This window comes from Pelobates fuscus, chromosome 2 (genome assembly GCF_036172605.1).
Source record: "Pelobates fuscus isolate aPelFus1 chromosome 2, aPelFus1.pri, whole genome shotgun sequence".
In the NCBI taxonomy this organism is placed as follows: Eukaryota; Metazoa; Chordata; class Amphibia; order Anura; family Pelobatidae; genus Pelobates; species Pelobates fuscus.
This window is the reverse complement of record NC_086318.1, coordinates 34,344,181-34,357,897: the sequence shown is the minus strand read 5'-3', so window position 1 is coordinate 34,357,897 and position 13,717 is coordinate 34,344,181. Positions and strand designations below refer to the sequence as shown.

General features: G+C 37.9%; 1 protein-coding gene across 1 annotated transcript in view; it reads left to right on the top strand.

Annotated features, from left to right (window-relative positions):
- The window catches only part of MMUT (methylmalonyl-CoA mutase), a 46,834-nt gene that overhangs the window by 25,761 nt on the left and 7,356 nt on the right, over positions 1-13,717 (top strand). The window contains exons 10-11 of the mRNA XM_063442066.1: positions 7,604-7,735; positions 11,837-11,984. Coding sequence (XP_063298136.1) covers positions 7,604-7,735; positions 11,837-11,984 — 280 coding nt within the window. The remainder of the gene's footprint in view (positions 1-7,603; positions 7,736-11,836; positions 11,985-13,717) is intronic.

Below are 13,717 nucleotides of genomic sequence, written 5' to 3'. Positions count from 1 at the left end.
AGAAAGAAGCCTCAGTTTATAAATTGCATTTGGCAGAGAGAATGCACATTGAGGTCACTTGTGTAATAGACACACAAATACGAACAAGAAGAATAAACTTAAAAATCTGAGTTCTTTTTCATTTAATAGTCATTTTATTTAAATTAGTACACAAATGTGTTTTAAATTACTTTCAAATACACTATCAAAGCTTTTTTTTTTTTTGCCAGTTTTGTTTTGTTAGAACAAAGCGGTTTATTTTCAGTGCTGATTTAGAAACCAATAATGAACGAAGACTAGACGCGGTGAAATAGGCAAAGGCAGATAACAGTCGAACACCATGTTTTGCGGTTTATAAATAACTGTAGTGCGATTTTCTCCCTGTCTCATTTGTTAAAAAACAGATTTTTAAATCTTTTCATCAATTTTCGTGACCTGCAGCTCTTTGTATGATGAAAACATTTTCAATCATTAGAACTGGAGGTAGAAAGGAAGCAGAGAGGTATTTAAAGCTACAGTGTACTGTTTTACTATATGTGCAAAATATTAAGTTACATGGTGGATTTCTTTTACATATATATATTGACAGAGAAATAATTTTCAATCTAAATGTTTATTGGAAATACATGAATGAGTTAAGTTTGGGGTGGAGAAGATTCTGAAGTGATTTAACAAAATATGTCTTTACCAAAAGAGTAGTCAATAGAAAAGACTTACATAGTAGAACTATGTTTGGGGTGTATATACAGCCTTATTGAAGAACATTTATATGTTAAGCCTCAAATATCATCATGGATTGACTAGAAAAGCTAATTTTTTTTATTACAATCTATATTTATAATCTGGGTAACTCAAAAGTATTATTCATACTTTACAAATTGCATTAAATTTTGTTTTTAAGGTTCAATATGTAGCTATAGGACATTAAGGGGACACTATAGTCACCAGAACAATGACAGCTTATTGCATTTGTTCTGGTGAGTAGAATCATTCCCTTGAAGCTTTTTGCTGTAAACAAATTTTCTTAACCGCGACCGCTGACGGTCCTGAACCGTCATAACGGTAAGATGTACTTACCCGATCGGCGTTGCTCCCGGTGTGGGGGAGATTGCCTAACAGCCCAGGCAGTCTCCCTGAGGCAAATCAGGACCCCGTGGCCACGTGATCGCTCAACAGAGTGGTCACATGGCCACAATAGGTGTCCATGTATCTGCCTGCCGGGGGACTGCCTGACTGCTGCCAGGCAGTCTCCCTGCATGTGTAAATTAAAAAAATCAAAATGTTAATGTTAATTAAAAGTTATAATTATATATATATATATATGTGTGTGTGTGTGTGTGTATATATATATATATATATATATATATATATATATATGTGTGTGTGTGTGTGTATATGATATATAGACATATATGTCTATATATCATATATATAATGTCATACTAAGTGTATTTTTATATTAATATATATATACGGTATATATATATTAATATAAAAATACACTTATTAAATTACACACGTATGTGTGTGTATATATATATATATAATATATATATAATAACTATATATATTGTGTATATTTATTATTCTAAAATACAAATAACAAGTAAATTAAAATAAATTACAAAACTTAAAAATAATAATAAAATAAAAAAAATATATACCTTTATGAAATTTTATTCTAACTGTATTTTGATATTAATATATATGTATTTATATCAAAATAAACTTAGAATTAAATTGTATATATATCTATGTATATATAAATAGATAAAAATAATACGAAATATACATATGTCCATATACACAATTACATAAATAATTATATAAATATACACGTAGACTTCAAATATAGAAATATGCATATATATGTAAATTATATGTGATATTTTTACATAATTAAGTCATTTTATTGATTGCAATTTTACAGACCTGCCTGACAACCAAGTCCAAAAGTCCAGAGAATTAAATTTGCTAGCACTGTATTTAGAAACATAGAAACCTAGAAACATAGAATGTGACGGCAGATAAGAACCATTCGGCCCATCTAGTCTGCCCAGTTTTCTAAATACTTTCATTAGTCCCTGGCCTTATCTTATAGTTAGGATAGCCTTATGCCTATCCCACGCATGCTTAAACTCCTTTACTGTGTTAACCTCTACCACTTCAGCTGGAAGGCTATTCCATGCATCCACTACCCTCTCAGTAAAGTAATACTTGCTGATATTATTTTTAAACCTTTGTCCCTCTAATTTAAGACTATGTCCTCTTGTTGTGGTAGTTTTTCTTCTTTTAAATATAGTCTCCTCCTTTACTGTGTTGATTCCCTTTATGTATTTAAATGTTTCTATCATATCCCCCCTGTCTCGTCTTTCCTCCAAGCTATACATGTTAAGATCCTTTAACCTTTCCTGGTAAGTTTTATCCTGCAATCCATGAACCAGTTTAGTAGCCCTTCTTTGAACTCTCTCTAAGGTATCAATATCCTTCTGAAGATAGGGTCTCCAGTACTGTGTACAGTACTCCAAGTGAGGTCTCACCAGTGTTCTGTACAATGGCATGAGCACTTCCCTCTTTCTACTGCTAATACCTCTCCCTATACAACCAAGCATTCTGCTAGCATTTCCTGCTTCTCTATTACATTGTCTGCCTACCTTTAAGTCATCAGAAATAATCACCCCTAAATCCCTTTCCTCAGATGTTGAGGTTAGGACTCTATCAAATATTTTGTACTCTACCCTTGGGTTTTTACGTCCAAGATGCATTATCTTGCACTTATCCACATTAAATGTCAGTTGCCACAACTCTGACCATTTTTCTAGTTTACCTAAATCATTTTCCATTTGGCTTATCCCTCCTGGAACATCAACCCTGTTACATATCTTAGTATCATCCGCAAAAAGACACACCTTACCATCAAGACCTTCTGCAATATCACTAATAAAAATATTAAAGAGAATGGGTCCAAGTACAGATCCCTGAGGTACCCCACTGGTGACAAGCCCAAGCTTCGAATATACTCCATTGACTACAACCCTCTGTTGCCTGTCACTCAGCCACTGCCTTACCCATTCAACAATATTGGAATCCAAACTCAAAGATTGTAGTTTATTGATAAGCCTTCTATGTGCAACAGTGTCAAAAGCCTTACTGAAATCTAGGTAAGCAATGTCTACTGCACCACCCTGATCTATAATTTTAGTTACCCAATCAAAAAAATCAATAAGATTAGTTTGGCATGATCTCCCTGAAGTAAACCCATGTTGTCTCTGGTCTTGAAATCCATGTGTTTTTAGATGTTCAACAATCCTATCCTTTAACATGGTTTCCATCACTTTCCCCACTACTGAAGTAAGGCTTACTGGCCTATAGTTGCCCGACTCCTCCCTATTACCTTTCTTGTGAATGGGCACAACATTTGCTAACTTCCAATCTTCTGGGACTACTCCTGTTATCAATGATTGGTTAAATAAATCTGTTAATGGTTTTGCTAGTACACCACTAAGCTCTTTTAATAGCTTTGGGTGTATTCCATCAGGTCCCATTGACTTATTTGTCTTTACTTTTGACAGTTGAAATAGAACCTCTTCCTCTGTAAACTCACGTGTAATAAATGACTCATTTATCCTTTTTCTTAACTGAGGTCCCTTTCCTTCATTTTCATCTGTAAATACCGAACAAAAATATTCATTGAGGCAGTCAGCTAGACCTTTATCCTCATCTACATACCTTCCTTCTTTTGTTTTTAATCTAACTAATCCTTGTTTTACTTTTCTTTTCTCATTTATGTATCTAAAAAAAGTTTTGTCCCCCTTTTTTACTGACTGTGCTATTTTCTCTTCTGTGTGGGATTTGGAAGCTCTTATAACTTGCTTAGCCTCTTTCTGCCTAATCTTATAGGTCATTCTGTCTTCCTCACTCTGGGTTTTTTTATAATTACTAAATGCTAACTTTTTGTTTTTTACTATTTTGGCCACATCTGCGGAGTACCACAGTGGTTTCTTGAATTTTTTGCTTTTACTGACAAGCCTAATGCAATTTTCTGTTGCCTTCAGTAGTGCAACTTTTAAATAATCCCATTTCTTTTGGACTCCATATAAATTGCTCCAGTCTGATAATGACTCCTTTACACATATTCTAATTTTAGAAAAGTCTGTTTTTCTAAAGTCTAAAACTTTTGTTTTTGTGTGGTGTGACTCAGTCACTGTTCTTATATTAAACCACACTGACTGATGATCACTGGATCCTAAACTTTCACCTACAGTAATATCTGATACCAAATCTCCATTTGTTAACACTAAATCTAGTATAGCCTCTTTACGAGTTGGCTCCTCAACGACTTGTTTTAGAGACAATCCCAGTAGGGAGTTTAGAATATGTTTGCTCCTGGCACAAGTAGCTATTTTTGTTTTCCAATTCACATCAGGAAGATTAAAGTCACCCATGATGATAACTTCCCCCTTCATTGTCATTTTAGCTATTTCTTCAACTAGTCGATTAACTAACTCTTCAATTTGTCCTGGGGGCCTATAAATCACACCTACACGAGTTACTGTGTGATTACCAAATTCTAACGTAACCCAAACGGACTCTATGTTCGCCTCACTAACCTTTATTAGGCTAGATTTTATGCTATCCTTTACATACAGGGCCACCCCTCCCCCTTTCTTGCCTTCCCTGTCTTTTCTATATAAAGAGTACCCTGGTATTGCTATGTCCCAGTCATTTTTCTCATTATACCATGTCTCAGTAACAGCGACTAAATCTACACTATCAGTTGCCATTATTGCCACAAGTTCATGGATCTTATTCCCTAAACTGCGAGCATTTGTAGACATGACTAGCCCTGTAACTTTCTACGACACCTTAAAACCTGTACATGGGGGGTACTGTTTTACTCGGGAGACTTCGCTGGACACAAATATTAGTGATTCAAAACAGTAAAACATAGCACAGCGATGATATTGTCAGTAAAATTGACCTTTTTTTGCATTTTTCACTCACAAACGGCACTTTTACTGATGATATAATTGTTGTGATACGTTTTAGTGTTTTACGAAACACTAATATTTGTGTTCAGCAAAGTCTCCCGAGTATAACAGTACCCCCCATGTACAGGTTTTATAGCGTTTTATAAGTTACAGGGGCAAATATAAGGGGCAAATATTTTTACATTGAAAATTGGCAAGTTGGTTATGTTGCCTTTGAGAGCGTATGGTAGCCCAGGAATGAGAATTACCCCCATGATGGCATACAATTTGCAAAAGAAGACAACCCAAGGTATTGCAAATGGGGTATGTCCAGTCTTTTTTAGTAGCCACTTAGTCACAAACACTGGCCAAAATTAACGTTCAATTTAGTTTTTTCCTTTTTTTTCACACACAAACAAATATGAACGCTAACTTTGGCCAGTGTTTGTGACTAAGTGGCTACTAAAAAAGACGGTACCCCATATTGAATACCCTGTGTCGTCTACTTTAAAAAAAATATGTACATGGAAAAAAAGCTTTTGTAGGTAAGTAAAAGATTTTTCAAGCAAAAGTCAAAAAAACATGTTTTTTTTTTTTTTTTTTTTTTTTTTTCACCATATTTTATTTTTCTTAAAGTAAATTATATGACATGATACAAAGAATAGTATGTAAAGAAAACCCTTTTTGTTCTGAAAAAAACAATATATAACTTGTATGGAAAAAGTAAATGAGAGCGAGAGGAAAATTACAGCTAAACACAAACACCACAAAAGTGTTAAAAGAGCCCTGGTCCTTAACGTACAACATGCGCGGTAGTGCGCTCAGCAATTCAGAGGGTGGCATGAATGGCGCCCTCTGAAGTATGTGCGCATGTGCGGCAAAGCCGCGCATGCGCACAAGGGAGCAATGACGCTTCCAAATGGAAGCGTCTGATTGCTCCCTGCTCGCGCCCACCTATTTCGTCATTTTGACGAAATAGGGGGCGCGGCTTCACGAGGCTCCCGGCGCTGGAACCAGGTGAGTAAAATCTCCTCCCTGGAGAGTCCCTTTTAAGGGGTTAAAGAAAATGCAGTGTTTACATTACAGCCTACAGATAACTCCACTGGCCACTCCCCCAGATGGCTGCTAGAAGAGCTTCCTGGGGCGGTGCTGCACAGTAAGCAGTACTACCATTCTGTGTCTCCACCCTTTGCATGCAGACCCTGAACGTTCCTCATAAAGATGCATTGATTCAATTCATCTCTATGAGGAGATGCTGATTGGCCAGGGCTGTGTTTGACTTGTGCTGGCTCTGCCTCCTTGACAGTCTCAGCCAATCCTATGGGGAAGCATTGTGATTGGCTCATACCACCAATTCTGATGACTTGAATACGAGAAAGATTTTACTATATTTGAGGGGGCAAGGTGGGCTATATGGTGTTTTTAACACTATATGGTAAGGAATTCATGTTTGTGTTCCTGTCCCTATAGTGTTCCTTTGAAAAGAATACCTGAGGGATTCCTGCCCGTTATTACAGCTCTTCAGAAATAGGCCAACCAGAACATTTTAAGTATTAGAGTCCTGCTAGGCCTTCAGAATCTACCTGTGCACGCCACCAAGATGGCTGACACCAGATGTGAGATGAAGCCAGAGAGGCCTCGGAGGACTCTTGCAGATAGTCTGAGGGCTTATGACCTAATCTGTGTCCAGCTCTGGGGGATGCTTGAACTACATCAATGCTCTGCAACTCTTTATGGTGGTCTCCGTGGCTCCAGCCAGCGCTGGAAAGAAACCTGCTCCGTCCCGCATACCCACCGCATAGAAGGATCATGCTGAAGAACTGATGTAGCACAGTGCAAAGGGAACTTTCCTGGGCTTGTAGTGGGGTCTGCCCCTGCAAAATTGGAAGCAGCTTCGGAGTCCGATAAGGATCTGGAATGGCGGACAGCGGCTCCATGCTACCCATATCACTGCCTCCCGATCAGTTGTGGGCTGAAATTACCTCTGCTATTCACAGCCGAGCATTTTACAGTGCCTAACAGTGCCTTCTATATAATGTGTTGTGGACTCCTGGTGGAGTTACATATAACTCATGGTTTAAATGTAAGCTATTGATCATCTTGTTACATACTCTTGCTTCATGATAGCATGTTTTTAGTATTCTCACCGAACACCTAAGTGCATCTATTTCAAGCCATGGCAATGTATTTACATGTATATAACATATAAGCTTGGGCTGTCATGGCAACACAAGCCTGCTTGTACACTCTCGCACTATAAAAATAAATAATGCAAAAAAAATGGAATGCTGGAAATTGCATGCAGGTTCTTTGGAAAGGTTTGCAATAAGAACATATTAAATATATACCTATATACACTACATATCGAGAAGCTTTTTTTTGTGTGTGTGTGTGTGTGTGTGTGTGTGTCCCAAAAAAATACAGATGTGGAACCAACCATTCTATACCTGTCACTGTTATAGTGTTTGTAGTTTGTAGTTCAGGAGCATTTTCAGTCTGATCTTTAAGATGGAACCTAACCGGTCCAGTGCAAATTGTATGGCAAAACATTTAGAATAAACCAGGCAGAAAAATATGGATTTATCATTCACTAGCTGTTTAACTGTCACATCAAATTACCAGCAAGTAAACACATGCTTCTTTGTGTCCTTTAGGTGTACGGTGGGAGAAATAACTGATGCCATGAAGAAGATTTTTGGTGAACACAAAGCCAGTGATCGGATGGTGAGCGGAGCTTATCGCCAGGAATTTGGTGAAAGTGAGGAAATTGCCCAATCAATCAAAAGGTACATCTTTTTAATCATTTGTATTTTCTTTTCTTTTTTTTATTCCTTATGGTTGTATTGGTACAATGTGGGTTCTTTATGTCCCATTTCCCAGTGATCTTCCCAATTTAAGTTGATAAAGCGGCTGTTCTGCCTTAGTAGTAGGACAAGGTAGTAATGAATAACCGGGGGCAAACCCACCTTTATAGGGGGCCGAATATGACGTTGGAATATGGTATGAAGAATGAAAGTTTACTATACAAATCCAGAAACTCCAGGTGAAACCAGCAAATTCTATACGAGCATAGAGTGTTCCTATGTTAGTGTTCAGCTTGTCAAATATATAATATTTGTATTCCAATAATTTTCTGTAAATTTTAAAAACTCTGTATTTTATTAAAAAAATGATCATGCTGTGGATTTCCACAATGATCAATAAAGTAAATATTATCAGGTTTATTATAGGCTTATCACTGCGTTTACTTAAATGAACACACAAACTGGAAGTAATTTCCCCATCACTCCTGAAATCCACATCACTACGGCAAGTAGCACATTTTCTACTAAAGAGGTTTTTTCTATAGAAATATTGAATGGCAGCAAAGCAACTAATGCTAACAAGTCCATCTGTGTATTCTGTGTCAATATTGAAATTCTCTTCCACCAAGAAGTCTAGCATTCAAAAATAAAATCGCTCTGTTATTGTAAAATAATACTGGAAAGAAACAAACATGATCCTGTCATGGCTAGCGGAGTTATTGACTAAATTGAGAATCCAAAGTCCATTTTGATTTATTTTATTTTTTTTGTCATTTTTGTCTTTATTTTTGAAGTGCAATTGAATAAACACAGTTGAGCAATGCCACATTAAAATGATAACATTCTATGTATACAAGCATAGGTCAAACACTACATGTCATGACAAACTGCACATTTAAAAAAAATATATATATATAAAACAAGAAACCTAAACAGATAAGGCATTTGTTTTTTAGCAGTAGGCAGAGTAAGCTAAGGATGAGTATTGGACACGGTGATAATAATCAGTGATTTTTATTTTTATGCAAGATGTCAAGTACGCCTAAGCTTCAAGGCATAAATTAAGAGCGAATGGCAGAGACTAACTAAGCCTGTTATTCTCTGTTTTCACCCAGAAGAGCTAGCCAGGTATGTTAGAGGTAAATGTGTTGCGTTTGGATGGTGTGACGCCAGGCCCTGCTTTGTCTGAGCACTTGCGTTGGCCATCATGCGTGGCTCGGTCTCGTTTCAGGGGTAGAACTGAGCTTTACTGTATAGGGCTTTGGGATGCAGCCCCAGTGGGGACCAGGATAAACCCCCAACAATCCGAAGGGATGGAAGTGTGGGCCGCGTCACTCGCCTCAGGACAGGCCGCAGTAAGAGTCAGGTTTCGTAAAACTCCCAGTCGAACCAGTAAAACCAGTCCAGGAATCGCCAGAGCTTACTCCACAGGTCAGAAATCAAAATCCTCTTTCAATTTTGCTAACTATCTTCGTTACTTGCCCAATTTCTCCAAACAAGCTGAGGAGCTCCCTTAGCTCCTGCTTGCTTTGTAGCCTGGCCCCGCCCCCCACATTTCAGATTTTAAGCCAGAGCACCTGAATTTTCCAAGCATGGCTGATTTTTTCAATTTGGCTATTTTAGCATTAAATTTGAAATTAACTTTAAATTCTCAATTTAGTTAATAATTTGCAAATAATAATGCAATTTCCTCTATAAAGTGTGCTAACAAATATATGGATGAAAATGATCCAACTATACAACTATACATACTGTGAAGGTTTGGAATGCCTGTGAACGAAGCCCCCCAACTTCATGTTAGCAATTGTGGGATGTTAGTTATATAATTTGGGAACCGGGTTGTTTGACAATGCAGTGCTTCCATGTTTTCTGAATTCTCTGTTGGCTGAGCAGTTCGTCACACGGGGGTACGCCAAGCAGTGACAGGGAGTTTTACCCGGCGCCGGATTAAATATAAAATATCAAATATTGATTAGAAAACGTACTCTGATCTTAAGACTGTTTTCAAACGTATAATGACTTATGGGGGCAGTTTAAGCACCATAACCACTACAGCGAGTTGAAGTGGGTATGGTGCTAGCCGTTTAGTGATGTTGTCCCCTGGCTCTGTGTCAAACTATTTTTGAGTGGTTTGAAATGAATTGGGGTCCCAGTGGCACCCGATTTCCACTCTCTCACTCATCATATTGCCAAAAAGATAAGGCAAAACATATAATGCAAACAAACAAGCAGCTTTATCAAAGACCAGGAAGTGGTTAACAATTTTCTAGGATGGTTGTAACCACAATACAACAGAGCAGGATGTTTATATACCATGTGCTATATAACTAGATGCCCACAAATACATCTGCAATGCCATCTTTGTCGTAAACCATAAAATAATTTACGTGGGCATACATCATTCAGATTAGAACCAGAAAATAAAAGCCAATTGGAAATTTCAGTCCTAAATGCTACAATCTGGGATTTCAAAGGTATGGCATTTGATAGATGTGTTCCTTGATAGGCCGTTTAAATGAAAACCTAGACTGTAATTGGCATACCACATTATTTTCCATTGGGAGCCACTTGCTTTTGTACGACCCTTTTGTCACCTGTTTAAACATGTTTTCCAATTTAAGCCCTGGGCATCCCTTTGCTTTTGACATCTGATAAGTGTCTTCACTGAGGCTGTCTTTATCTTCTACCATCCAGTAACAGATTTTCAAAGTGCACTGTTGCTTTAGATAACCTTTTTAATGATCTATACACACATCGTCGTCGTGTGGTTCTGCAAAGATTACATCTGGAGGTTACATTAACTGTCCAATTGCCCTTTAGGCTGAGCAGTGTTTGGTTTCAAAATGAATCGCTTGAAATAGTAGGGCGCTACAGGAGTGGAATGTATAAAATTTTAAAGATATAACTATATTATTATATAAAATAATAGGTAGATGTATTGAACGATTTAACAAACGGTTTCCTTATATGATATTGATATTTGATGTTCCATGTTTAAGAGCCCTGGCATTACAAAGTATACGACATATCCACTGTGATAAATAAAGCTACACTTTTTGGATTTATAAACAAAAAAAAAAAAACTGTTAAAAAAGATAATTGTATAACTTTAACAAAATAATAAGATGTTTAGAAATAATATTCTTGACAATCTTTCAATTTAAAAACAAAGAACAAAAATAAACAGCCATGTTCTTTAATTTCATTTCCTACTCTGGACCCTTTCTGCCAGAACACTTTTTTGTGTATTTAGTACCTTTTATGTGATTTTGGATTACCGTACTTATTCTAAACAATCGATGTTAAATATTGTAATGAAAGAATATGCTTCTCTATCCAAGAATCTGTTCTAGATCGTAAGGTTATGGGCAAGATAATAAAGTAAATAGACCAAGATTGCAAATGCACAGGTAGTTTACTGTTTTAATCATTAAGTCGTCCATAATGTTTTAACTGGACATGCCGAGTTCTTAAACTACTTTGTCGGACCCTATCCTTTTTTCACACCATGTAAGACATTTCTGGGGAAAAATCCGACCTGTTAAGTTGGAAACCTTTGTTGAGAAATACTGTAATTATAAAAGTAGCATTGCACCATCTATGCAATATATCCACAGCTATATGTAGGCCACAAGTTGTAAAAAACGTGTTTAGCTTCTGTTTTCAGGGACGCATACTTGATAAGGATTTTGTAAAAAAAAAAACATGGTCTGTTTTTTTTTTTTTTTTTTGTGTTTTTTTTTACAAAATGTTATAAACTGCTAAATAATAAAATAATATGTTTTATGGTGGTTTAATTTGCTGCAATATTCTGTATTTAAAAATCAGACGAAATCAGAGTTCCACACCAACATACTTTAATGGATAAAATAATCTGAAAAATAGATAAAAAAAAAAAAAAAATGTTGTTTCACATTGCTTCAATAAATGCTGTGAAAAGCAGACAGAATAATTGCTGTAAAATATGTTGTTTTGTAGCATCTTAGAAATCTGATGTATGGGACAAATCCCACAATCTAAGCCACAATTTTCCCTTCTGTAGTAAAGAAGATTTAAACAATTTGCTGCATTTTTCACTCACAGAGTCCAGTGTTTCATGGAAAGAGAAGGTCGAAGACCTCGTTTGCTTGTTGCAAAAATGGGACAAGATGGGCATGACCGAGGAGCAAAGGTTATAGCAACAGGATTTGCAGACCTGGGATTTGATGTGGATATTGGACCTCTGTTCCAGGTACTTATGTTCACTTGTCTTAGTCTTTTTTATGATTTAACAGAACTAAAGAACCTTAAAGTCCATTTAAAGGAACACTCCAAGCACTCATAGGCGTGCACAGCCTATTGCATTAGGGTGTGCACCCTCAAGCACACGCGGCGTGTGTATATATATATATATATATATATATATATATATATATATATATATATATATGTATGTATATATATACACATATATACACACACACACACAAAGCTGTGTGTGAGGGTGCTGTTAGTGTGATGTGTGTGTGCTGGTAGTGTACTATGTGGGTGAGGGTGTTTGTGTGTGCGTGCTTGTGAGGGTGCTGTGAATGTACTGTGTGTCAGGGTGCTGTTTGTGTGTGTGTCAGGGTGCTGTTTGTGTGTGTGTCAGGGTGCTGTTTGTGTGTGTGAGGGTGCTGTAAATGTACTGTGTGTCAGGGTGCTGTTTGTGTGTGAGGGTACTGGTAGTGTTTTGTGTGTGTGTGTTAGGGTCCTGTTTGTGTTTGTGAGGGTGCTGTGTGTGTGGGTGCTGTATGTGTGTGTGGGTGCTGTATTTGTGTGTGGGTGCTGTGTGTCTGTGGGTGCTGTGTGTCTGTGGGTGCTGTGTATGTCTGTGGGTGCTGTGTATGTGTGTGGGTGCTGTGTATGTCTGTGGGTGCTGTGGGTGGGTGCTGTGTATGTGTATGTGTGTGTGTGGGTGCTGTGTATGTGTGTGGGTGATTGTGGGGGGTGGAGGTTGGGGGTACATTATTTAATATCCCCCCTCCCTTCTTACTTTATGTGGGGAGGGGGGATTCTTGTTCCTTGTCCCTGGTGGTCCAGTGGAGGTGGAGGCAGATCAGTTATCCCCCCTCCCTTCTTACCTTATGCCTGGGAGGGGGGATCCTGCTGCTGCTGCCATCCTTCCCTGGTGGTCCAGAGGAGAGTGAACTCTAGCCCCGCGGCAACGCTCAGATCTCACGAGAGGAACCCGGCGGAGCTGCTGGCAATAGCTCCGCCGGTCCTCTCCTGCCTCCCTCCCTGCATGTGAGCCGGGGAGGAGAGGCTGAGAGCAGAGCCGGCGCTCGGATAGCGCCGGCTCTGCATGAGCCGGCAGGGGGGATCCTGAGATCTCCCCTGCCGGTCTCAATACATAGGCGTGCCGCGGGGATTAGGGTGTGCCCAGGCACACCCGGCACACCCCGTGCGCACGCCTATGCAAGCACTATCACCACTACAACAATGTGTAGTGTCTGTGGTGCTTTTAGTGCTTCTCTAAGAGTCCCTTCTCTTACAATTTTATCTTCAATCTATTTTAAATGTTGAATTAAAGGGAAAATCCAAGCACCATAAGAATTTGTGCTATCTATAAAAAAAAAAGTGTGAGTTTTTAAATTATTTAAAAACTATTAAATAAGCTTTTTCTATTTACTTTGCTGCACAAGAGAAGAAAAAGAATACATAACTGACATTACATTACCACTATGTAAAATAAAACATGAAAAAGATAAGCAGACTGCTACAGTTGTGTAACTACAATTATAAAAAATTAAGAGAAAGACACACTTGGTGGCTAACTGGGTTCACAGTGGGACAAAAGGGTTGACTCACCAAATACAGTTAAAGGGACACTATAGTCACCCGGACCACTTCAGCTCAATGAAGTTGTCTAGGTGTCAGGTCCCCCAGGTTTTAACTCTTCAGATGTAAACATAGCAGTTTCAGAGAAACTGCTTTGTTTACATT